We start from the raw sequence: 27,944 nt of genomic DNA on the forward strand, positions 1-27,944 counted from the left end.
ATGGAACCATGAATTCTACTGTCTACCAAAAAAATCCTGAAGGAAAATGTCCGGCCATCTGTTCGTCAACTCAAGCTGAAGCGATCTTAGGTGCTGCAGCAGCACAATGACCCAAAACACACCAGCAAATCCACCTCTGAATGGCTGAAGAAAAAAAAAATGAAGACTTTGGAGTGGCCAAGTCAAAGTCCTGACCTAAATCCTATTGAGATGTTGTGGCTAGAAATGTGGCGAACGGTTCCCGAACCGTTCGCCGGCAAACATCTCTAAATCCATGGGCCTCTTACTACTTCCGGGTCGCAATAACCCGGAGTAGTATGCCTGCACTGCCCAGCGGAGCGCGTCCTAGATCGCGCTCCCGTTGCCGGGCACTCTCTGCGCATGTGCGTGACGTCATGAGTGACGCAGCGCAGGCGTACTACTCCGGGTCATTGCAACCCGGAAGTAGTAAGAGGCCCAGAGAGGTTCGCCAGGCGAACTGTTCGGCCCAACACTAGTTGTGGCATGACCTTAAAAAGTCGGTTCATGCTAGAAAACCCTCAAATAAAGCTGAATTACAACAATTCTGCAAAGATGAGTGGGCCAAAATTCCTCCAGAGCGCTGTAAAAGACTCGTTGCAAGTTATCGCAAACGCTTGATTGCAGTTATTGCTGCTAAAGGTGGCCCAACCAGTTATTAGGTTCAGGGGGCAATTTCTTTTTCACACAGGGCCATGTAGGTTTTGAGTTTTTTTCTCACTAAATAATAAAAACCATCATTTAAAACTGCATTTTGTGTTCAATTATGTTATCTTTGACTAATAGTTAACGGTTTTTGATGAGCAAAAACATTTAAGTGTGACAAACATGCAGAAGAATAAGAAATCAGGAAGGGGGCAAATAGTTTTTCACACCACTGTATACAATAATATCATTTCAGTACATCAAAGTAGCATGATGGCTTTATGGTAGAAGCCAAACGCAACACTCCTCACACTGATCCTTTTATACCATCGCTAGGACCTATGGGAGGAGTATCGGACCCTGGTTAAAATCAGGGCCGGATTTAGGCCAAGGCCGCCTAGGCCGCCTAGGCCATGGCCTAAGGCACCACAGGAGGAAGGGCACCAAAGCAGCAGGCTAATGTGGTGCAGCATTTGCAAGCTTGCAAATGCTGCAATGCAGGGAGATCAGGCGAGCGCTTGACCATGGTACTCTGCTGCTAACTGCCATCACAGCAGCCACCTTGCTCTCTGTGCACACTTGCATTTTGGCCGGCGGCTATGGACTAGTTGGGCAGCATTGGAGATGGAAAGGAAGAGGAAGCTTCTACACTGGAGACGAGAAGAGAAATTAGTGACACAGGTGGCTGCTGCAGTGTGAAGACGAGCTGGCTACCTATACTGAAAGGTGGGGGAAGGAGGGATTAAGGGAGTCATCTGCCTATCTATACTGGAGGGAAAGGGGGAGGAGTAATCTGGCTACCTATACTAGAGGGAAGGGGGAGGGGTCATCTGGCTACCTATACTGAAGGGGGGCGGCTGGTGACAGTGGCCTAGGGTGGTAAAGAGTACAAATCTGGCCCTGGTTAAACTACATAACATTTCTAATGTAATCTAATGTAAACACCCAGATTTACAGATTGTTACACAAACCTAGAAGTTATGGTTCACAATCAGCTTACTGGGCAATCTGTAACTCTGGGTTTTCCAACAGTTGGGGAGATGTGTTCAGCTATCAGGGACAACAAAGAGATGATTTACATATTCAGCAGTAATGCACTGTGGGAGACCTCACTCTAACCTGAATAATCACAATAATACCTTCCGTTTTAAGAAGGCAAACTTCTGTTCTAAAAAACCTACAGTCAGATAGAGGTAGCCCGAACCTCCGATTTTAGGTTCGCGAACCTCCTGCGAAAGTTCGGTTTGCGCGAACTTTCGCGAACCGCAATAGACTTCAATAGGGAGGCGAACTTTGAAAACTAGAAAAATGTATGCTGGCCACAAAAGTGATGGAAAAGATGATTCAAGGGTTCTAACACCTGGAGGGGGGCATAGAGGAGTGGGATACATGCCAAAAGTCCCGGGGAAATATCTGGATTGGACGCAAAGCAGCGTTTTAAGGGCAGAAATCACATTGAATGCTAAATTGCAGGCCTAAAGTGCTTTAAAACATTTTGCATGTGTATACATCAATCAGGGAGTGTAATTGGACTACTGCTTCACACTGACACACCAAACTCACGGAGGGCAGGCCGTGGCGGTTTTCAAGCCAATATGGTCGCCGGGCTGTGGTAGCTCAATGATAGAACAACAGTGACTGTCCAGCTGATCAAATTTGGTCTGTCCACAATAAAGCAACGACCTTATTATCTTTGATGTGCCACTCTCCGAGACACTCATATAGCCGGCGGTCATTGCTTCATTGAGATACGCAAGCCCCTTCACCGCGGCAAAGCAATGATCATGAAGGGGACTGGGCGCATGTACATGCCTTTTGTTTTGTTGTTGCAGCCGCAGTGCAGCCAGAAAAATTAGGCGGGCATGTACACGCACCATAAAAATTATTTTAGCAGCGGCCTAAAAAATTCAGGAATCCGCCTGAAGTCCTGGACCCTGTTGGTGGTGGCGGAGAAGGCAGTCAAGCGGCCTGCGGACAGAGGTGCTGTGTGGGGAGCAACTTAGTCTTGGGGCAGGCAGCCAGTCACACGGCGTGCAGGCAGAGATGCTGTGTGTGGGGACTGACTTAGTCTTGGGGCGGGCAGTAGCCCTCCGGGTTCCATGCCTTATTCATTTTGATAAAGGTGAGGTACTGAACGCTTTTGTGACTTAGGCGACTTCTCTTCTCAGTGACAATGCCTCCAGCTGCGCTGAAGGTCCTTTCTGACAGGACGCTTGAGGCAGGGCAAGACAGAAGTTGGATGGCAAATTGGGACCGCTCTGGCAACAGGTCAAGCCTGCGCACCCAGTAGTCGAAGGGTTCATCTCTGCTCACAGTGTCTACATCCAAACTTAAGGCCAGGAAGTCGGCTACCTGCTGGTTCAGGCGTTGGTGGAGGGTGGATCCGGAAGCGCTAAGTCGAGGCGTTGGTCTAAAGAATGTACGCATGTCCGACATCACCATTAGATCGCTGGAGCGTCCTGTCCTTGCCTGCATGGACATGGGATGAGGATTACTGGCAGTGGTACCTTTATTGCGTTGTGCTGTGACATCACCCTTAAACGCATTGTAAAGCATAGTTGCCAGCTTGTTCTGCATATGCTGCATCCTTTCTGCCTTCTGGTGAGTTGGTAACATGTTCACCACTTTGTGCCTATACCGAGGGTCTAGTTGCGTGGCCACCCAGTACAGCTCATTCCCCTTGAGTTTTTTTATACTGGGGTCCCTCAACAGGCTGGACAGCATGAAAGACGACATCTGCACAAAGTTGGATGCAGACATACTATTCATCTCCTCTTGCTCTTCCTCAGTGACATCAGGTAAGTCCTCCTCCTCCCCTCAGCCACGAACAATACCACGGGAACGTCGAGCAGCACAAGCCCCCTGCAACGCCTGCTGCGGTTGTTCTTCTGCCGCCGCCTCCTCCTCCTCCTCCAAAGAAACACATTCCTCATCATCCGAGTCTGACTCCTCTTCCCCACACGACTCTTCCTCCTCCTCCCCCCTCTGTGCTGCCGCAAGTGTTGAGGAAACATCTGATTCTGATGTAAATTGCTCCCACAACTGTTCCTGCCATAACTGTTCCTCTTCACGCTCCTCCACAGCCTGATCCACCATTCTACGCACGGCACGCTCCAGGAAGTAAGCGTGCAGGATCAAGTCGCTGATGGTGCCTTCACTGCGACTCACCAGGTTGGTCACCTCCTCAAATGGCCGCATGAGCCTGCATGCATTTCGCATCAGTGTCCAGTTCAGGGGCCATAACATCCCCATCTCCCCAGATTGTGTCCTTCTACTGAAATTGTAGAGGTACTGGGTGACGGCTTTCTCCTGTTCTAGAAGGCGAGAGAACATGACCAGGGTCGAATTCCAGCGAGTCGGGCTATCACATATCAAGCGTCTCATCGGCAAGTTGTTTCTTCGCTGAATGTCCGCAAAGCATGCCATAGCCGTGTAAGACCGCCTGAAATGCCCACACAACTTCCTGGCCTGCTTCAGGACGTCCTCTAAGCCTGGGTACTTTGACACAAATATTTGAATGACTAGATTCAGCGCATGTGCCATGCAGGGTACATGTGTCAGCTTTCCCAAATTCAAAGCGGAAAGGAGATTGCTGCTGTTGTCACACACCACGTTGCCGATCTCCAGCTGGTGCGGGGTCAGCCAATGATCTACCTGTTTGTTAGGAGCAGCCAGGAGAGCTGGTCCAGTGTGACTCCCCGCTTTGAGGAAAGATGAGCCTGGCGCCTCTGTTGGCTATGTACCGGACCGCATTGGTGATATGCTCCTATTTATTGCCTGAGGAAGTGGGATATACCCGCGAAACGCGTTGCACCTTGTTCGGAGTATGTAAATAAACAGATTTTTGCTTAAAACAGCAATTTATTGTGTTTGTTTTGGAGGGGTAAGTCCACCGCTACCTACTTCATTTTATCCATTTTAAAGAAATATTGTTTTTACCCTGTTGGCGCCTCTGTACTACTTTTGCAGATTGTTCGTTGCGTTACAGCTTCTTGATTCCATTCCTGGTGAATGGTAATCAGTCTTTATCTTCCGTCTATACTACTAAGTTACACCTAAACTACGTATATACAGCATACAGTTAGATAAGATGGCAAGACATAAATAAGTAAAAGTAAAAGGTTGAAGCCAGCCGTCACAGGAAGCAAAGAGTGCCTCTCCGTAGGCCGACGGCTGTTTTAATACTGACCAGGAAAGAGTTAAATGTGACATCATCTGAGCCCTACCTCCAAGCTTACAATTGGCTCAGACCCATCGAGGTGTCATGACACGCACAGTGGATACTGCGCATGGCCTGGAAAATCCCATGTTCCAGGCACCGGTCATCTTGTTCCGAACCATAACTGATGTTTACAGAACAAGACTGCCTATGTCTGTACATCGGGTAGATAAACTCTTTACTCTTGACTGATTCTGTGTAAGGCAGAAACACCCGTGTTCCAGTGTTTCTAGAAATGCTGTTTGAAGAGAGACTTTGCACATCAAGCCTTTTAACTAACTCAGTTCAGGTAACTGAGGCCTACATATAATATTTACATTATACATTACATTATAGTAGTGGCTGGATAGTGTAATGGTTAAGGGCTCTGCCTCTGACACAGGAGACCTGGGTTCAAATCTCGGCTCTGCCTGTTCAGTAAGCCAGCACCTATTCAGTAGGAGACCTTGGGCGAGACTCCCTAACACTACTACTGCCTATAGAGCGCATCCTTGTGGCTGCAGCTCTGGCGCTTTGAGTCCACCAGGAGAAAAGCGCGATATAAATGTTCTGTTTGTTTGTTATAACAATCCTTATTCTTTCAAAATATAGCAAAAGAGGGCAAATATTGCAAAAGCTGTTCATATGAACAGCCAAATACAAGTTAACAGAAAGTTATACAGTGTACTTATGACCCATGTCACGAGACAAACAGAAAAAGGGGGGGAGGGAGGAGCAGATGCTGATAATAACCGCTAAAGCGGCAAATTTACACGTATAATTCAGGTGGGTGTTGGCAGCACAAAGGCATCAGGTACCAACATCCTATCTGGACCAGACATATAGCAATATACACAACCTTGAGGAGATCCCTCAACAGGAACGAAGGATCAAATGCCGTGGACCACGAGCATCTGAGGATTTGTCAGGGGGAAGGGGGGACAAACAAGAGGGTAGGGGGGGAACAAAGGATATAGTCCATAGAGGAAAAAGATATAATCTGTGAAGAAAAGGAGAAAGTATAAGTAAGGAAGAAAAGAGAGATAAAAAGAAAACTAGGATACAAAGAGGAGAAAGAGTATAGCCAGCCTGTCACAACAGTGGTAAAAGGGTGCCTAAACACCTAAAGGCGGAGGGACATGCGGAGTGCAGGCCAGTTCAGACCTCTGTAATATACTGCGGGAGCCAGTGTGCATAGTAGAGAAAGTAAGGCTTCCAGACCTTTTCAAATTTGGGGAGGGTATCGTCCAGGATGGCCTTCATTCTATCAAAGCAAAGAGTGTGACTTAGGTAAGATTTGAAGATGTCAAATGCTAGTGTTGGAGTTCTCCAGGAGCAAGCTATCACTCTTTTCGCTGCTAATAGAATGTGTTGAAGTAGCTTATATTGGGGAGTGGACATTTCCTGAGGATTCATACCCAGCAAGGCCACCTGCAGTAATTTAGGCACCTGTATTTTAAAGATAGTATATAACACCTGATAAACCCTTATCCAAAATTTGCGTGCCTTAGGGCATGACCACCAAATGTGAGTGAAAGTTTCCACCTGGTTGCATTTCCTAAAGCATAAATTAGTAGAATTAGGTTGGAATTTTGCTAGGCGATCAGGCGTCAAATACCATCTGAGTAACACCTTATATTGTGTTTCTACCAAAAAGGCACTGATGGAGAAGCTGGGAGCAAACTTCCATATATACTGTAAATCTTCGTCTATTTCAGTTTGTAGTTCTTTTTCCCACTTTATCACGTAACTTGGTTTAGGTAGGGGTGTTGGGGAGAGAACACATTTGTACAGCAGCGAGATGAGGCCTGGGGAAGAGGGGTCAGAGGCACAAACATGTTCGAAACAGAATCTGGTAAGTAGACTTGACTTATAGTTGATAATTTTATAAAAGAAATGAGCAATTTGGAGGTAGCGGAAGCGCTCACTGTCAGTGATTTGTTTGTGTTCTTGCAATGAGGAAAACGATTTGATCGAACTATCTGTGACTAGGCTGTAGATTGTAGTAAGGTTATTTTGATGCCACCATTTGAAGGCACTGGGATTGTGCAGACCCGGCAAGAAGGAGGGATGGCCAAGGAAGCAGAGAAGTGGTAAATGAGGGGATATGAATTTGCCTTTAAACTTAATCTGGTTCCAAACTACCAAAGTGTGAGAGATTATGTGGTCCTTTATCTTTTTCTTTTGTTGCCCTTCTAGCCAGAGAAGGTTATAGCGTGCAGTAGGGTGTTGCACCATAAAGGAGGTTGTGATTCCGTGTGCCATGCTAAAAACTGGAAAATTTGGGCAACTTTATAGTATACTGCTATATTAGGGAGTAGGGTGTTGCACCATAAAGGAGGTTGTGATTCCATGTGCCATGCTGATAACTGGAAAATTTGGGCGACTTTATAGTATACTGCTATATTAGGGACTCCTAGACCCCCATCTGATTTAAGCCTATATAAGGTTGTTCTAGCGATTCTAGGGCCTGACCCCTTCCACAGGAAGGAACATAAGGATGCTTGTACTTTACGAAGGAAGGATGGGGGGATATGAACTGGGAGCACTCTGAAAACATAAAGCAATTTAGGTAAAATTACCATTTTTATAGCTACAATACGTCCTATCCAGGAGATTGCGTAGCGCTTCCAGCATTCCGGTAGTTGTGTGATTTCTTGATATAGTTTAGGGTAGTTAGCATTAAACATACCCCCGTAGGATTTAGATAGATAAATACCCAAGTACTTGAGTTTCAAAGGCTCCCATTTGAACTCGTATGATGACTGTAATTTTGCCACATCTGCAGCTAGAAGTGAAATATTAAGAGCTCTGGATTTGGTACTATTGATCTTTAGTCCCGATATATCTTCAAAAGTAAGAAGTACATCTGCTAAATTGGGGAGAGAGGTAAAGGGGTCTGTTAAAGAGAGGATAACGTCATCAGCGTACAAGCAAATTTTGTGGTGCGAACCAGCCAGTGTTATCCCCCTGATCCCATCGTGACGGTTAATCATTATTGCCAATGTCTCCATTATTAAGGCAAAGAGCAGGGGAGAAAGGGGACACCCCTGGCGGGTTCCTCTCTGGATAGGGAATATAGAGGACCTATAACCACTATAATGGACAAAAGCGTTAAGGGATCGATAAAGCACTCTAAGCCAGGATAACACATTGGGACCAAAACCCCATCTATGAAGCAGGGCAAAAAGATAATCCCACGAGACTGTATTGGACGCTTTTTGTATGTCTAATGACAACAGCATCGTGGGAACATCATCTCGTGTTGCAGGTCAGGGATAAAGTTATTGAGAAATTTAAAGCAGGCTTAGGCTACAAAAAGATTTCCAAAGCCTTGAACATCCCACGGAGCACTGTTCAAGCGATCATTCAGAAATGGAAGGAGTATGGCACAACTGTAAACCTACCAAGACAAGGCCATCCACCTAAGCTCACAGGCCGAACAAGGAGAGCGCTGATCAGAAATGCAGTCAAGAGGCCCATGGTGACTCTGGACGAGCTGCAGAGATCTACAATTCAGGTGGGAGACTCTGTCCATAGGACAACTATTAGTCATGCACTGTACAAAGTTGGCCTTTATGGAAGAGTGGCAAGAAGAAAGGCATTGTTAACAGAAAGCATAAGAAGATTGGCAGCTGTAATTGCAGCAAAAGGTGGTTCTACAAAGTATTGACTCAGGGGGCCGAATAATTATGCACACCCCACTTTGCAGTTATTTATTTGTAAAAAATGTTTGGAATGATGTATGATTTTCGATCCACTTCTCACATGTACACCACTTTGTATTGGTCTTTCACGTGGAATTCCAATAAAATTGATTCATGTTTGTGGCAGTAATGTGACAAAATGTGGAAAACTTCAAGGGGGCCGAATACTTTTGCAACCCACTGTAAGTCTATAGTTTGACCAGTTTGGTCAGTACCAGGCTTAGGAATCATGCTTATGCCCGCAAGCAGGGAATCAGTACCTGGATACTGCCCATGAAAAATGCTATTAAGTGCTTTAAAGAGAATCTGTACTCTGAAATTCTTACAATAAAAAGCATACCATTCTATTCATTATGTGCTCCTGGTCCCCTCTGTGCTGTTTCTGCCATTCTCTGCTGCAAACCTGGCTTGTAATTGCCAGTTTTAGGCAGTGTTTACAAACAAACTAACCAGCTTCTAATAGGCTCAGCTAAGCAGAGTGTGTTAGTCACACAGAGCCTGCAGGGGGTGTGTACAGCTTCTAGCTAATCACAAGCAGCCCTGCACATTCCAGTCTGACTGCCTCAGCCTGACTGTGCCGACTATAGAGAGAAGATTAGATCATATAACAGAGATAACACAGCTACTGTGCAATTAGGAAAAGCTGCAGTAAGCCAGACCACATTAGAAAAGGCATAGGAACTTATAGCATAGAAGAAATAAAGATAAACAATTTGTTACAGAGTCTCTTTAACTAGAGGGGTCACTAGTATGTTAGCAAATTTTTTTAAATTAAAGTGTGGGGAATCCATCCAGGCCCAGGGGTTTATTGACTTTAAGTGATTTAATAGCGTGTAAGACTTCGTCAGGTGTAATAAGGTTTTCAAGATTTTGGCGAAAGGTATCAGGGAGAGAAGGTAGGGGAAGAGATCCCAAAATGTTATCCATCAAGATGCTATTAGCAGTAGGAGGTTTTTGGTTCACCTTCGCTAGTCCACTACGAAAGATTTGGCCGGGTTACAGGTGAAGGTGTTATGACCTGTTTGCAGTTTGAGGGCTTTATAATGTGGATCTAATTGTCTCAGTCTACGAGCAAACATAGTTGAAGGTTTATTGCAATTAACATAGAGTCTGTATTTGCTCCACCTGAGTTGTTTTTCAGCTGCACTAGAGAGAAAGAGGTTAAGGGCCTCTTCTGCTTTGAACAAAATTTGCTTATTCTTTGGGGAGGGATCACCGTTGTATTGTTCAACTGCTTCTGCGTAGGCAAGTTCCAAGCCCAACTGAATCTGTTTTCTGTTCTTTTTCTTGTTAGAAGAAATACCTATGATTTGGCCTCTGACTACCGCCTTATGCGCTTCCCACACCGTGTAGTCTGACACCTCATTAACGCCAGAGTTGAGAGAGAAATATTCCTTTAGGTATCCCTCTAACGTGGCTACAACTGCTGGATCAGATAATAGGGATTGATTAAGTTTCCATCTAAAATCTGGCTGCTTAGAGATAACTGAAGACAGGGTAATGGAAACAGCGTTATGATCTGACCATGGAACTGGTATGACCTTGGATGCAGTTAGGTTTGGAAGCAAAACTGATTTAATGAAGAAGAAAAGGTGTATTCTTTTTTGCACGGGTGTAATTCTCTCCAGCAATCTGCTAGTGAAGCCGATTGGAGTAAACTTTCGAATTGTTTGGCATTGCGCATATCTGAGGCTGAAGGGGAAGGGTTTAAAGAGGAGCTGTTAGGTATAAGGTCTCAGAGAAAATAAACACATATATCAGTAGCTAAAGATTGGCTGTACTTACATTACATATGCATTTCACTATCCACGTTTGTACTTCACAGAATTTGTATATAGTATATGCAGAGATTGATGCTCCTGACAGCTCATGGCAGGCTCCATGTTTGTCTGTCTCCTATGAAGTCAAATGTGTCGTCATGTCCTCCCTGCTTCCTGATCACAGAAAAGCTCGTACTGAATAACACTAGTGTGCAGTGAATATTAATTAGCCATGTGGCTAGGAACAATAGCGGACTCCTGCAATGTACTCTGCCCGGAGATTTATCTGTGCTGTGGCTGGACTGAGTTAGAAGCTGCTGAAACTTGATCCTGTCTTCTCCTTAGCAGCCGAGGGGAGGGCCCCAGAATGCTTTGCAGTATGGTATGCGGCTTGCGTCCTCTTGGGTCTAACAGCTTTGCTGATAAGCACACATCAAATGTAAGAGAGATTTTTATCTTCACTATTGCCTTTTTGGCTTCCGTCTAAACTGTTTAACACAGGAGAATAGAGGTTTAAATTAGCTTCTGCAGCCTGACAGTTACTCTTTAAAGGGTTATCTTTATCCAAATGTGGGCGGAGACATAAGTTGGAGTCACCAGCAATTATTATGGTGCCAATAGCATGGGTGGACAAGAGATCAAGAATTTTTTCCAGGAAAGGGAGCTGATTCGTATTGGGAGCATAATAAGATGCGATCGTGATATCAACATCTTGAATGGTGCCTAGTAATATAAGGTGTCTCCCACTAGCATCCTTTATTTCCCGGTGGCATACAAAATTTACTGAGCGCCTGCATGCAATAAGAACGCCTCTTTGTTTGGATGTCGTGTTGGCCACATAAAACTGTGGAAAAGTATTATGAAGGTATTTAGGAGTATATGATACTTGAAAATGCGTCTCTTGGAGACAAATAATATCTGCATGCATGGCACGGAAAAAGGAGAAGGCCCTAGAGCGCTTGTTAGGGGAGTTTAATCCCTGCACATTTAGAGAAACAATATTGAGAGCCATAGGTTAGGTTACATAAGGGTAGCTATATCTATACCGGGGTCCCCTCCCGCGGTCTTGCATGTAATCAAATTCGGACAGGCTGGCTAAGGAAGAATGAGAAAAGGAAAGAGAGAAAAGGAAGGAAAAAGGAGACAGGAAGAAAGTAGGGGTATTCCGAGGAATAGGAACCCCCTGCATGCAAGTAAGGATGCATAAAAGCATAATTTTGCCCCCACGGGGTATCAAGAGAATGGTACCCATTGGGTGCAGGGTGGAGTGCATGATAAAAGGGAAAGCTAAGTATAGCTTACTTACGATAAGTGCCGCTACCTGGTACTGGGGTGATGGGGAAAAAAGGGTGGAGAAGGAGGCGGTAAGTAAATGTAACGGATAATGGAGAATTCTTTCCATACTCCCCTATAAAGCTTATACTTGGTGAAATAATGTCATGGAAACTGTATTGTAGGTTCAACAATATACTTGCATATCAGGGATTCCTAAGGAAGTGTGTTATAAAAGTGACCAATTGCTGAAAGCGCAGTATATTTCAACCATAATGATTAGGTGCTAAATAACCAAAGCCAATGTGGAATGTCTTAACCTTGGTAAGTATAATCGGTATATAACAATCAATAAAGGAAACAACCTCGAGGGTTAACCCCCCAGTGAAGTATGAATGATCTGACTAACCTGACCTGAAACAGAATAAAGACAGGGCAGACAGGCCACCATAGATTTCAAAGGGTAGGTGTGGGTACACTGCAGTAATTTTAAATTTAGAACCAACCATTAAAGAAACCTTCAGAAAAGCTCAGAGCGCTACCCTCTAACTGCTAAAGTGACAGAATTAACGCAATTTAGGTGATATACTAGGAAAGAGTCTAATAACTACATTGCATTTCAACAATTATTACCACAGTTCTATATAAAGAGGACGCCCTAGCGAAGTGAGCTTGCAATAAGTGAAAAGGCATATTTAGCCAGGAATAGGATAGCTGTACAGGGTCTAAGATACAAAATATGTTTGTATAAAACAGATATAGCGAAGATTCAGGGGCGTCTGCCCTGGTGTGTTTTAGAGAGAGAGCATCATTATATTGGAGCTCACTTGGCCCGGTTATGTTCAGCTGCAATTTTAACATGCCTGTTATTACTCAGTGTCAATCGGCATGTGCGAGGATGAAAAGTCAGAGTTAAGTAACTTCTGTAGATTCCCATACGTGGGCTGGGGAAGGCAGCATGTTACCGCAAATCGAATGTGTGCCGGGGCTCCAACATGAAGTTTTTAGCATCTTGTGCTTGGATAAAAAAGTCAAGCATAAGGCACATCTGTGTTAATGAGAAACGAGCAGGCCCTTGGATGTGGCGGAAAGTCAGGGGACCTTCTGGAATTCTTGTTGTGAGAGCTCCTTCATGATCTGCGAGCGACGTTTAGGAGTACGCTGTTCTTTAGGGGTAGCGGGAGGGGTAGATTTCCCCGGACTCCGGTTTTGGGAGTGATCTGGTGTGCCTTCAGTGGGATCTTTAGAGGCTGGCTTTGGGAGTGGGAGATCCAGAGCACGAAAACAGTCCCGGATTTCATCAAGGCGGCTCACAGTGTGCTGCTTGTCCTGCCATGTAAAAATAAGCTGGAAGGGGAATCCCCAGCGATAACGGATCTCCTTGTTCTTGAGGATATTCAAATATGGGCGCATTTCTTTGCGTTTCATCAGTGTTGCAGGGGCCAGGTCTGCATAAATTTGATAGGAATGGCCTTGGAACGACAGATTACACTTGTTCCTGGAGGTCTGTAGGAGTCTTTCTTTAGTAAGGTAGTGATGTAATTTTAAGATAATGTCCCGGGGGGGGGGGGGGGGGACGTGCGAGGGCCCTGTGTAAGCGGTCCATCTCTAGCTGCTCTAGGGGAATGCCAGGCAGTAATTCTTGGAATAGAGCTGTGATGAACCCTTGCAGGTCCTGCACAGATTCTGGTATCCCACGGATCCGTATATTTTCCCTGCGGGACCTATTCTCCCAGTCCTCCAACTTATCACAAAGTTCACGTACCTCCGTTTGCAGAGAGTTAATGTCTTCCTCGTGTCCCTCCAAGACTGTGGTGACGTTGTCTAGAAGGCTCTCTGAAGCTGCAGTTCTCTGGCCTAGCTGCCGGATTTCTTGCAAAAGTTCACTCCCGAGCTTCTTAGTGGCTCCCGTGGCCTCCTCACGTATGATGGACCTCAGCTAATCGAGAGTAATTTGCTCTGGTGGAGAGGGAGGATTATCTATGTGTAGGATCGGGGAAGAGCAGGCCTGCCCCTCATCTGGGTTTGAGTCGGCATCATGTTCCGGAGAGGCAGTGGGCGCCATCTTGGGCAAGTCACCGGCGCTTTTAGCCTGCTGATTTTTCGATCCGGTCTTGTTTCTAGTGCTCTGCGCCATAGCCCAGGGAATGCGGGGAATGTTCTTCCACTCACAGATGCCTGTTGCAGGGTGATCAGCTCGGTGAAAGCGGCTATATGATTACTTTCCCGGTGTCACGCAGTGCTGAGGTTACACGTCCATCTCAGTCCGCTGCACGCATGCGCTCCCCATAACAATCCTTATTCAATTCACTTTTTCTCATAAGTTTTCTGCTAGATAATATTTTCACACCTTATGCCTTTTAAGTCACTAGCAAGCAAGAAAATAGAATAATTTTTACCTCACTTTTTTGCCTACTTTTTTAGTATTTTTTCATTTGCCGAATGCTGAAAAATGTTAAAAAGAAGATAAAAAGGTATCTCTAAGAAGTAAAAAATGAATTGAACGAGGGCCAACATATTTTATTTTCAGACTTCAAGTCTGTTTTTAAAATTAATGCAGTTTAGGGCACATCCAAATATTTCATATGGAATATGTATAAAGCCACATCTCCAGGATCAATTAATATGTCACTTGGCATTATCAGAAATCAAATGAAAGAACTTTGTAACTTACATCCTTCAAGCTTTCTTTAAATCCATTTAGCAAAGTCTGTCCCATTTCTGTATAAACTCCTCGCATTTGATCAGCAGACAGTCCCTCATTAGCCCTGTAAAATGAAAATAAAATCTTAGGTGAAAACCAAAGGGGTTATAAAAGCTTTCAATAACATATCTAAGAATGACAGACATTCCAAAGAACTATTAACTGCCCATATAACGGTTATGCCTAAAGAGGGTAAGGATCCTGTGTTATGTGAAAGCTACCTTCCTATTTCATTACTAAATGTTGACATTAAGCTTTTTGCTAAAATAATTGCAAATAGGCTACTTCCACATATCCCAGAACTTATCTCTCTGGACCAGGCTGGATTTGTCCCTGGACGTGAAGTCAGGGACAACACAGTGAAAACCATTAATATTCAGCATTGGCTTTCTCGGCGACCGGTGGAGGGGCTACTTCTCTCCACCGATGCAGAGAAGGCCTTTGATAGAGTGTCTTGGTCTTATATACATTCCCTTTTGGAAAGTTTGCGCCTGGGTCCATCTATGAAAAAATGGATAGCTCTACTGTATAGTGACCCTTTTGCCTGTGTCAGGGTGAATTATACTCATTCTAAAAGCTTTCAGTTGAAAAATGGCACGCGACAGGGATGCCCTCTCTCTCCGCTAATCTTTATTTTATCTTTGGAACCATTTCTGAACGCAGTGTGATCTAATGTAAATATCTCTGGAGTGCAAATAGGTGAAAAAGAATATAAATTAGCAGCATACGCTGATGATATGATTTTTTACATAACAAAGCCTTTAGTTTCGATTTCAAATTTGCTACAAGAATTTGCGCTTTTTGCAGAGATATCCAACCTTAAAATTAACTTCTCTAAGTCGTTTGGAATGAGCCTGACACTTCACCCTGACACAAAAGCATCCTGTATTCGAAACTTTCCTTTTAAGTGGGCAGATAAAAGTTTTACATATCTGGGGATCCAGATCACTTCTAGAACAGACAAATTAAAAGAAAGTAACTTTGACCCTTTGCTTCGACATGTCCAGCACACATTGGAGAACTGGCAGAGTAAGCCATTGCCCTGGTTTGGACGAATGGCTAGCCTAAAGATGATGATACTACCTTGAATATTTTATTACTTCTCTACTATCCCACTCTTTCTTCCTAAACTTTGGTTTGTGACCTTGCAGAAAGCTTTCACTAAATTTATTTGGGGACAGAAACCTGTTAGAATTAGAAAAGATAAACTAACTTATCCTAGAGACAGAGGAGGAGCAGGACTACCAAGCCTCCATGATTAGCAGAATTGTGGATTGTCATTGTAATGAAGACTCTAAAGATTGGGTGAGGCTAGTAAAAGATTTCTTTGGCCAAGACATTAAGTGGTGCCCATGGAATCCTACACTAGATTACAAATTCTCAGCCCTACAATACATTAAATTTCATCCATTAATTAATGCTACCTTATTGAACTTACGAAAGTGCTGTTCAGAAACAAAAGTCTCGACTATACCTGGCCCTTTAACTTCATTGAGAACAACCAATAATTTCCTTCCTGGACACCAGGCAGATTTTATGCCCCACTTGAACCTACCAAAGGATCTCCTTATAAAAGATCTAGTTGATGGACAGACTTGTATCCCCATAACTACTCTGGAAACTGACTCAGAAAATAAGATCCCTTTTGGCAATACTTCCAATTAAGAACATTCCTCTCAGCAAAAGACCTGATTAAGGTAGCTCAAAATAAACTTACAGACTTTGACTTCTTGATTCTACAGAACACCCCCCAGAGAAACTTAGTCTCTAAACTATATAAATCCCTTCTGGACTTATCTCAGCAACCCATATTTTTATTTAAAAATGAGTGGAAACGTAGATTAAAAAAATCGTTTGAGGAAGATGACTGGGAAAAAGTTTGCATTATGGGATATAAAAGCTTAGTAAGTGTACTGACTCAAGAGATGAACTTTAAACTGCTAGTTCATTGGTATAGAACACCCGCCTTTCTTCATCAGTGCTTCCCTCAGGTCTCTGGAGGTGTCAAAGTGCAAAAGGTACTCTTCTTCACATTTGGTGGGATTGCCAATCAATCGTTCCCTTCTGGACCAGAGTCCAATCATTAATAGCTACTATTGCTAGTAAAAATTAGAATTTCTACCAGAAGTATTCTTATTACATCTTTCTAGAGAGAGCATGCATTCATACAAAAAATCTTTTGTCAAACATTGGCTCAAAGCAGCCAAGGCATGTATACCTCTCAAATGGAAATCTACTGACCCTCCATCGATCTCCCTTTGGTTCCAAAAGATAGAACAGATTGAAAAAATTGAACAATTACGCCACTCCACCACAGAGGAGGTTGACAAATATGTGATTATGTGGGCCCAATGGTTTGACTTCTTAGATAGCCAGGAATATCGAGACTTAATGATAGATAGGCAATCAAGGCCTCCCCCCATGCACATTTGTGTTTAGGCCCAACTGTTATCCCACCTTCCCAGGTACCATGAAATATCTCAAACTTCATTATGGACCTAATCAATAGCTTTAATTTCCAATAACTTGCATTCTCTGTTAGGTTGCTTCTAATTAAGATTGTATCCTCCATGGTCAAGACATATACTATGCAGGTGTTATTATTTTCATTACAATGTGCACAGATGTGTATTCTTTTTATCTCTACTCATCTATATCTCATAATTGAACAACCACCAGCTCTTATGTGAATATATAATTGTGAACAGTTAAGATTTATAGTATAGTACATTTTATCATTCTGTTTATTATGGGACGCTTTGTCTCTGTTTTCAGTACTATCTTCTGTATTACCTTTGTCCCTTGTAAGAAACTATATGTTGCTATCGGCAACAACACACCTTTATTCAGGCACCAGCAACTCATTAGCAAGAGTTGCAAACATGACTCTCATCACAGCAGCATTGGAGACAGAACTTCTTTAGATGTCTTTCACGTTTCAAGGTGTTTATTCAGTAAACAGATATACAGATACAGTTCGTTACATCTTAGCAAAACAGATTCTTCTGTAGTAAGTCCGTTGCATTACAGCTTCTTGATTACCTTCCTGTTGAATGGTAATCAGGTTATCTTCTGTCTATACTACGTTACATCTAACTACCAAGCCCTGAGGCTTATCTAATATATACAACATACGTTATATCAGGTTACATAAATAAAGGAAGGTAATTAGGGTTCCAGTCAGTAGATAGAGAGCGTGAAAGTAAGAGTGAACTCCGTTGGCCCATCATGAACCTTAATACTGACCAGGAAAGAGTTAACTGTGTCATCATCTGAACCATCCCCCTAAACCTATAATTGGTTCAGATCCCTCGTAGGGTAATGGCACACACCTACTCAATTAATATTCCAAGTACTTCTTTACCCTACATACAAGAATGTTTTGTTTGGTAAATATGGCCTATGTTTACCTTTAGGTCTCCTAACCGTCTGGGGCAGTTTAGGCCTGTGGCCTCCCTTCAGGGACATGTTCAGGACATATTCCTGGTAACTGCCTGCATCCTTGAGTCTGCGAGAACCTCCTTAAAGGTATACTCTGCGAACAAGCCTTTTACCTAAAACTCAGTCCAAATAACTGAGGCCTACTTAAATTATAACAATCCCCTCTAAAATGGCTTGATCCGCAGATCCCTGCAGTACCCGGTTTCTTTTCTTTATGTTTCACTTTTCGATGCTCGTGCTCACACACCTTCTCTGCTCTAGGTGGTTATCCCTGGGAGAGAGGGCAAGACCTCTTGGTCTTCCTGTAACCAGGCTCTCTGGGGATGCCCTACTTCTAAGTCCCACTATACCACATTCTCAGCATTTGCGTCACTTGCGTATCACTTACAAACTTGCATGATCACAGAAAAGTGAAACTTGTCCGTCTGTTAAACAACGGAGCAGTGCCAGGTGCCTTCTAACAATCAGCTCCATCATAGGTACTGCTAAAACTTATACTTGTAACCCTGTATATCCCTTAATTTGGAAATATTGGTTCATGAGATTGTTTTTGAGGCACCAATCTCTTAACCGTGTTAATTTGTTTGCGTAATTTCACACACAAACTCACCTGTATAATGATTCCCAAGATTGCCACCCCCATCACTACGATCAGTGGATATAGGAAGAAATTTTGAATTGTAGAGGCCCAGTCCGAGTGTCCCTGGAATATCGCCAGAAACCGTTTCCACCACGTCAGACTGGAACTCACCTGATTAGATTTGTGTTCAACCTCTTTAAGATCACATTGATCATGATGAAATATCACCTCTAGTTTAGAGTTCTGTTTGTTTAACCGTTTTAACAAAGTGTGATCTTGTGTCAAAACCTGTACCCCTTTGTCCCATGGTGTGTTATCCCTCAGGATGGGCACTTCCTGTGGAGCTTTGAACTTTAGAGTTCTCCTAACAATTTGAAGAATAACGTAGTCAAACCTTGATGACTTGATCCATACGGGATCTCCGCTCACACAACATGTTCCCCTTGAAAGATCAACCTTATCGGAACAATTATGAAAATGTATCATGAATGTGTCATTAGACCTCATGTTTAAAAAACAAACTTTTCCTTCAGCCACCGGAGATATTGGTTTGGCATTAGGAGGGATCTTTTGGATGGCGGCTGCGCATTCTGTGCTATTGAGCCAGCAGGCTTCCTTACTAAATCGGACTTGCCCCGGCAAACACAGGTACCTCTCTGAGAATTGCCAGCATGATGACAAATCTACTTGTTTCACCTCCCCGTCTAGCACCAAAAAACTGTTGACCTCTCAGGTCATGGTGTAAGACATGTGTTGAGGAAACAGGTGTAACAAGGGATACTACTGGAAAAACTACCTGGGTTTCTCCACCGGTAGGAACTAAGGAAGTTGCGGTGCATAAAAAATTGTCGCACCCTATCCATTTGTTTACCCACACATCTCGGTGCCTCCATGCAAAAGATCCTTCCCCCGGAAAATCGACAAATCGCTCCTTGTCAAGTCTCAGCTGTAAAGGAGTTTTACCTTCTGAAAAGGCTTGAGCCATTATCTTAAAATCTGCGGTTAACTCGGTCTGCATTGAGAGCCATGCTGTCTCCCATGCAGTACCCTTAGCATGTGCAATCATCTTCTGAAGAATTATTTGAATGTGCCTTTGAGTGTACCCCTGAGCTCTATATGTGTTGTGCATTAACTGTTCCAAAACCAAGTTCAGATGATGTTGGCTACCCACATTCTGTTGTCCCAATGTGCCTAATTGTTGAATGACCTCTGTCATACCTTCTATGTCTACACTGTTTGCTACCCCCATTCCAGCGCCCATGCCTCCCATGAGTGTATCTGCTCAATCCCGGGACCTTCTTCTGGCTACACTATTCCCTGTGGAATGTGCCCATGACATAAAAGCCTGTACCAGGGTGGCATTGACAGTGCTGCAGTTAGGGTAAATATTAGATATTACCCACTCTTTCAAGTTAATCTGCCAAGTGATCAATTGAAGCTGGGCCTCCATGATGACTGGAGTCGCCCTCAGTTGATTTAACTGAAAAGGGCCACTTTTTACAACCTGATGTGTATCACATGACAGTAGGTGGGGTTCCTGGGTAGTTACTGGCAGGGTGACTACCTGAGCTTTAGGAGTCGTGGGAACCCCCACTTTTACTGTCACAGTTCCCCTTCTCATTATGCAAGATCTATTTGGACCTTTAAACTCTAGGGACTGTGGGATGCAAAAAACGTATGTCTATGGTCCTTCATCCTCCCGGACTAAGGGCGCCATTTTTAAACTCCTCTGTTTTAGTCCCATCACCCTTCCGTCATAGAGAGTCCCCGGGGTGATACCGGATGTATCCCAGGATTCTACCTCTCTACTCCAAAAAGTTCCCTGATCCATTAAACTGACGTCCCATGCTAACCCTTGTGGCCCTCCCCAGAAGAATACGGTAGGTACTCTTTCTTCTGGAAAATTGATTAGCATCTCAATGACAAAAGATGTCCCCAACTGTCCTGATAGGACCTTTGCCCCCCTTATGTCCTGAGGCAAAATGCGTACCTTAGGTCGGGAAGAATGTACTCTCTGCAATCTTTCAATTAAGAGTACATCCTCACTTACCCATCTAGCATGAGGATAAGTGCTTGAATATGGACTGTGTGGTATTGTCTTGTGTTGTGACCCATGTAGTGAGGATGTTACCTGTGTGGACACTCCCTTGCTTGGGATTGCTCTCCCCACCCTTTTGGTCACCTGAAACTGTGGCTGGATCTCGATTTGTACTTCTTGTTTCGAGAACCACAAACCCTCGGCTTTCCAGCCTTTACGTGTGTATAGTTGTCTCAGAGACACTCTCTGTTGGTAGCTCCAGAGTGTGATGTTGTCCCCTGCGTCTCTCCTGTAGGCGAAATGACGCTTCCTGCTTGTTCCTCTCCAAACTAGAACCATCTCACTCTGGATAACCAAGACAAGGTAATCCTGAACAACACTGAACCTTTTGCATGTACCCATTGTACTGCAATGTACCTTTTAGCACAACTTTAGATCGGTGCATTGGTTCCGGGAGTGTGACATTCCAGAGCATATTTACGCTGCCGTTCACATCACCCATCCAGCACACCTGACCCTTCATACCTTTCACCAACATTGTGCCATGAAATTTATGGCACCTGGCACTAGTGATCTATTCCTCCTTCCCTGCTTGGTGCCAATCAGAGGGAAGTGGAAGAGGATCAGCCTCTTTTTCTCCAAACATTAACATGCTTGGGCCTGGTGTTCTCATTAACCCCTTGTTGTTCATGAGAATGTCCTCTCTTCGGTCTCCTAGGACGGAATGTCAGCCTAGGATCACCATCAGTATGGTACTCTTCATTATAAAAGCATCTCCTTGGGAAAGAAAAACATTAGCAATTTGCATTATGCTTTGCTCAGTCAGTTTTTTTTAGTATCTTTCCGATCTCAGAAATCTCGCTGTTCTCCAAACTCGGATTGGCATCTGGTACCTTTCGCTTATCCGACTGACATCTCTGTCTCGGCTGCCAGCACCTCAGCTTTCTTGCTTCCATATTGCCAAACTCCTAAAATCGAAATACAAAAAAATAAATTCTTATTAATGATTTGGGTTTCGCCCTGCGGCTTGTACTCTGTACACTTTAAATTGATCAATATATTCCAAGTACTTCTTTACCCTACATACAAGAATGTTTTGTTTGGTAAATATGGCCTATGTTTACCTTTAGGTCTCCTAACCATCTGGGGCAGTTTAGGCCTGTGGCCTCCCTTCAGGGACATGTTCAGGACATATTCCTGGTAACTGCCTGCATCCTCGATTCTGCGAGAACCTCTTCTTAAAGGTATACTCTGTGAACAAGCCTTTTACCTAAAACTCAGTCCAAATAACTGAGGCCTATTTAAATTATAACATCCCTTAAGTGTAAAGTCTGTTCTTATCAGAAGATATGTATGTACACAAATTTTCATGCTCTTGATTATATGTTGAACATACCTGACCATGTATATATATGTGGTTGTTGCACATCTTCCAATAAAATATAATTGTTTGAAAAAAAAGCAAAGGGGTTAAAGGAAACCTACAACTGAGATAAATGTCATGCCTGTCATTACTAAACATCAAATAGCATGGAACCCATGAACTAGAGATGGCTCAAACATCAGATTTTGGGTTTGCGGACCGCGGACACGAATTTCCGCAAAAGTTTGAGTTCCCGCGAACCGGGGCAGACTGCCATAGACTTCAATCTGCAGGCGAATTTTAAAACCTACAAAGACTGTTTCTGGCCACAAAAGTGATTGAAAAGTTGTTTCAAGTAGAGATGGCCCGAACGGTGTGCCGGCGAATGGTTCCCGGCGAACTTCCAGGGTTCGCAATCACGGAGAACCGCAAACTTTTCCGGAAGTTCGGATCGCCCCCATAGTGCATCATGAGGGTCAACTTTGACCCTCTACATCACAGTCAGCAGGCTACACTCCCTCCTGGTGCCACTCCCCCCTTATAAAAGGCAGGCAGTGCCAGGCTTTTCACTCACTCGTGTGCCTGCATTAATTAGAGCAGGGAAAGCTGCTGCAGACTCTCATAGGGAAAGCTTAGTTAGGCTCTTGAAGGCTTCTTAGCTTGCTCCTTGCTGATTCTTATTGCTAAAAAAAGCACCCCACAACAGCACTTTTGAGAGCTAATCTTGTTCTTGTGATCTATTTTTTTTGTATGTGTGTGTGTGTCCCACTGACACTTGTGTTGCATAGACAGCCTTGGTAATTCCTACTGTGTGTGCCACTGCCAGCCAGGCCCAGCACATTCAGTGACTACCTGTGTGTGTGACAGGTGCACATTGTAATACCCATCACTGCATATGCCCAGGGCCGGATTTGTAATTTACAGTGCCCTAGGCCTGCTGTCACCTACCCCCCCCCACCACCACCACCACCACCACCAAAAAACATTCTGTCCAACACTCTGATTAGCAATCATTGGTTTGAATGGGCTTATCTCAATTATGCTGCTCTGCCTCCCATTCAGCCAAGAATCAGTGGATGCTCTGTCCGCTCAATAATTCTTGCAATTTGCGCTCCTGCCCAAATGTGCACAGCAGCGGATAGTGTTCTGGGCATGCATACTTGAGAAATGACGCTGATGTATGTACTTGTCAAGAATGCATAACACTATACTGGCGTTGGTTGCTGTGCACATCTGGGCAGGAGTGGAAAATTACAGGGAGCGCAAGTCGCAAGTGGCCAGAGCATGCGCTGCTTCTTTGTCCTCTTTGTGCGACTCGCTGCAGTCAGAGCCACAAACAGGTGACAGAGCAGCTCAATGGAGAGAAGCCCATCCAAAACAGAGAACAGGTAAGTAGCAAACATCCTGTCAAGACCCACTTTGGATGTTTGGTTGTAATTAGAGCGTACACAACAACAACACAATAACCTTCAAAGAAAAACATTTCTTTGTTACAGCTGATATAAATCCTGCAATAAATCGTCAGCCTACTTCCTGCTTTCATGGAAGCAGACATATTGTTAACATCCTGTGCTTTCCAATGAGAGTAGATGCTGTGGCAGTCAAGTGACACAGGGGAGTGATCAAATTACAACTTCAGATTAGACACAGATGAGGGGAGACAGACTGTCTAAAAACATACAAGGTGGATTTTTCTATGTTTTCCTTCTGTCCTGTGCAAGAGTTCAGCTTAAAGCATCTGAATGACGTTTATTTATATTTGCTGAAAAATCTATGCATCTCTTTTGAATGTTGAATGTACATATGGTGGTGTGCTCTAACATATGGACAGTATACAGGAACAAAGTCTGAAGAAGATTTATTAGCAGTAAGATTACTTTTTTCTTTTAAGCCAATAAATGGTATCATTCTGATTCAAAACTCTCTGCTTTCGCTGATGGCTAAGATGGTACAATGCTCTACTGCTACAGGAAAGGAGAAGGATGCCAAACCATACACATGACACTAGCATAGAGGTAGTAACAGCTCGGGTGACAGTGACAGTTTAGCAATGAAAGGAACGCAAACAGCATTTTTATTCCTGCAGTTCTCATAGATGGTAGGAACTGAAGGACAGAAAATGAGTCAGGAAAGAGTTAACTGAGACCACTGCTGGCTAGGAAGAAAAAAAACATAAAGCCATAAATTTAGGTAGAGATAAGAAAGTGTAATTTACAGCTGCTGGGGTCAGTCTGACAGCTGTAATGGAGAAGGTGAAGAAACTAGCAGAGCTCACTGTTGTTTGTGAATGCCTGCATTAAAACTCAGCAGAACTTAGTTCTATCTGCTTTGTAATGTAAATCCCTGATATTTCTCACATCACACCAGGAATTGTGTGAGAGAGAGAGATGCAGGGATTGGGGAACTCTGGAATTCATCTATTAGTGCAGAGCAGGGCGCTGGCTGGCTGCTCTGTAGGACCAGAAGGGATGATTTACTTTGACATATGACCTCTTCTCTCTCCAAGTCCTGCCGCCCTTCTGATTTTATCGCCCTAGGTCATGGCCTTTTTGGCCTTTCCAGAAATCCGGCACTGCATATACCTACCTACCTGTTGCTCACAGTGCACCCACCTACCGACGTGAGTGCACGCAGTGTCACTGTGCCTGTCCGGTACTTGTCTGTGTGTGACAGGTGCACATTGTAATACCCATCACTGCATATAGCTACCTGTTGTTCACTGTGCACCTACCTACGTGAGTGCACGCAGTGCCACTGTGCCTGTCCGGTACCTGTCTATGTGTGACAGCACTTGTCGCACATTGTAATACCCATCACTGCATATACCTACTTGTTGTGTTCAGTGCACCCACCTCATCACTGCATTACCTACCTGTTGTGTTCAGTGCACCCACCTACCTACGTGAGTGCACGCAGTGTGATATACCACTCCGTGCATACCTATTAACTGCACCTGTGTGACTGCACATTGTATTAGTCAAGTCAGTGCATACCTTTCACTTCACCCCCCCCCCCCCCCCAATATGGAGAAAACAAAAGGCAGAGACAGTCCACCTGGCAGGTCTGTTCGAGGTCGCACTGTCATGATTTCGTGCGGCCCTCGACCAAAGTACAGTGTTCAGAAGAAGGCACCTGCCATCAACCCCCAGTATTGTCAGGACGTAGTTGACTATTTAACACAGAACACCTCATCTCTCTCAGCTTCCGCACGGAAGTGTGACATATCTTCCTCCTCCTGCTCTGATTCTGGCACCCCACTTAACACTCAGACGGCCGCCACCACCAAAGTGCCATCACCACAGGGCTCAGTGGCGTGGAAATTTTTTTGTGTGTCTGCCTCAGATGAGAGCAATGCCATCTGTACTCTGCCACTGAAAATTGAGCCGTGGAAAGACTAAGACCCACGTAGGGACAACTACCTTAAGAAGGAGCATGCATACAAAGCACAAACTGAAATGGGATGACCACCTGAGGAAAAGCAGCACACAAAAGCAAAGCCACACACCGCAGTGGAAGATAACAGGCCGCAATTTTTTCTCAAAAAAGGCGATACCTAAACTGTACCGTGATGTTGAAAGGCAAGTGGTGCCATCTCTGGCACACAGCGATGGGTCAAGGGTCCATCTGACCACGGATGCCTCGTCTGCAAAGCATGCTCAGGCCTGCCCGTAGACTAAGTCAGTGCCCACACACAGCATCTCTGCCTGCACGCCGTGTGACTGCCTGCCCCAAGACTAAGTCAGTCCCCACACAGCATCTCTGCCCGCAGGCCGGTTGACTGCCTTCTCCGCCACCACCAAGAGGGTCCAGGACTCCAGGTGGATTCCTGAATTTTTAAGGCAGCTGCAGCGGCGGCTATAATAATTTTTCAGGTGCCTGTACATGCCTCCTAATTTTACTGGCTGCACTGCAGCTGCAACAACAAAACAAAAGGCATGTACATGTGCCTTCATGATCATTACCTTGCCGCGGTGAAGGGGCTTGAGTATCACAATGAAGAAATGACCGCCGGCTATATGAGTGTGTCGGGGGGGGGGGGGGGGGGGGCACACCCACGATAATAAGGTCGTTGTGGACAGACCAAATTTGATCAGCTGGACAGTCACTGTTCTGTGATTCAGCTACCTCAGCCCGGCGACCATATGGGCTTGAAAACCGTTTTTTTTCCTGATATGTTACTTTGATAACTGTGGTAATTCAAGAGCTAATACCTGTCGATGAGTGCTGACCTCTAGGGTGCCATAAAGAACTTGTGCTGTGTACAAACACCTGTGTCCAGAGCTGGGCCGACACATAAGCTCACAAGGCTACAGCCTCGGGGCGGAGCTCAGTGAGCTCACTGATAGGCGCAGCCGGACAGGATCAGATTTTTCATTAGCTGTGTGTGTCTTTCCTAGCGTGTCAATAATGCCGGTCTGGCTCCGCCCCCGCTCTCTCCATCTGCCGCCGGGCATGTTACATTCCGTGGGTCCCACCCCTAAGTGCACACAGCATGCTGTGTGCGCACACAGGCATCAGGATCGTGCCACAGCCCTGTAGTCCTGCACAATGCACACATTGCTGAGTGAGAGTTTCTCCCCGGCCAGCAGTTCCAGCATGACAGATGTTGCTGGCACGGGGAATGTGAGCAGAGCCACCAGCAGAGTTCGGGAAAGCAGCATGTGAAGGAAGGGTCACCTGACTCGCAGGCACACTTCATAGACTATGTGGCTCGCCTCTCAGCTGCAGTGCTTAGAGCAGCACTGCGCAGATTTTCAATTGAGAAGCTGGAGAGCTGGCTCAAAGGAGATGCAGGGCTGTGAAAAAGAGCAGCTCGTTAGGGAAATAACTGCTAGGAAAGACAAAGGGGAATGTCTCTGAAAGTGCAGAGGATGAAAAGATAAGAAACGCTAGTGGAGGAGGAAAAAGTGTATGGCATCATTACAGAAAGGACAGCTTTCAGTTACAGACCTGGGGGCAGATAGAGAGAAGGACAGAAAATGTATACAGTGAAAGCTGGGAAAATAACGTAATTACCATTAAGAGAAGTGATTGCAGGAAGACAATGCAGATGGAGGAAAGATAGCAAAGCTGTAAAAGTCTGATAGCTGCATCACAACTGGGCCAGAGTATGCAGACAAGAGAAGGCCTGTGATTTATTGCCAGAGCTGGTTTGATCCACATGTACTGTCTGTATGCTTCACTTTAGTGAAGAGAGACTATTGATATTTCACTGTTTTTGTGTGACATATTTTTCAGAACTGGACATCTGCAGCACTGTACTGAGTGCACAGTCATGTCACTGACTGCCCTCACAGGAGCTCACAATCTAATCCTTACCAAAGTTATAGTCTAATGTCCTACCATATTATTATTGTTATGTATTTTATATAGCACTGACATCTTCTGCAGCACTTTACAGAGTACATAGTCATGTCACTGACTGTCCTCAGAGGAGCTCAAAATCGAATCCTACCATAGTCATAGTCTAATGTCCTCCCATATTATTATTATTATATATTTATATAGCACTGACATCTTCTGCAGCACTTTACACAGTACATAGTCATGTCACTGACTGTCCTCAGAGGAGCTCAAAATCTTATCCTTACCATAGTTATTGTCTAACGTCCTGCCATATTATTATTATGTATTTATAGAGCATTGACATCTTCTGCAGCACTTCACAGAGTACAGTGGACTGTATAGGGGACTGAGATCACTATTCCACTATGTAATTCTGTTATGGGGACCACTAGGGTATTGTATGTTTTCTATATCATAGGGTGCATTGGCCCCAGGCTTACATTTCTCTGGTGGGCCCCCAGTGTCCCAGTCCGACACTGATTGTAAGCGTGCAGCTCACGTACTGTGGCTCATGCTTCTTGTTGGCTCTCGTGCGAGTAGCGCCTGCCCCCTTCTCTTAATACTGTAGCTGTCTGGCTGTGGCTGGTGTCTGTCTGTCGTGAGCCCGCCCCGCCCCTTTCTTCTCTTAACGTCCCTCGCAGTCGTCTTCTGGCTGGGCTGGCTGCGTATTAGTCGGGACTCTGGACTGGTCTGGCTGGCAGGGCCGGATTTGTGGGCAGGCCCCCAAGGCACAGGACTAGGGCGGATTATTTATGCTACCTTCCTGGGGCGGCCGCGGGTGACAGGCTAACTAACTGCACCTGTGACCTGTCACCCTTCATCATAGGCTGTCAGCTGAGCCGCCCGCTAATGTCCGCAGCCGCCCGCCCCGC

At 44.7% G+C, this 27,944-nt stretch overlaps 1 protein-coding gene across 2 annotated transcripts in view; it reads right to left on the minus strand.

Annotated features, from left to right (window-relative positions):
- Positions 1 to 27,944, minus strand: part of SERHL2 (serine hydrolase like 2) — a 1,569,464-nt gene that overhangs the window by 170,408 nt on the left and 1,371,112 nt on the right. For both annotated transcript variants that reach the window (XM_068240234.1, XM_068240233.1), the window contains exon 12: positions 14,275 to 14,368. In XM_068240234.1, coding sequence (XP_068096335.1) covers positions 14,275 to 14,368 — 94 coding nt within the window. The remainder of the gene's footprint in view (positions 1 to 14,274; positions 14,369 to 27,944) is intronic.

Source organism: Hyperolius riggenbachi, chromosome 6, assembly GCF_040937935.1.
Source record: "Hyperolius riggenbachi isolate aHypRig1 chromosome 6, aHypRig1.pri, whole genome shotgun sequence".
Classification (NCBI taxonomy): Eukaryota; Metazoa; Chordata; class Amphibia; order Anura; family Hyperoliidae; genus Hyperolius; species Hyperolius riggenbachi.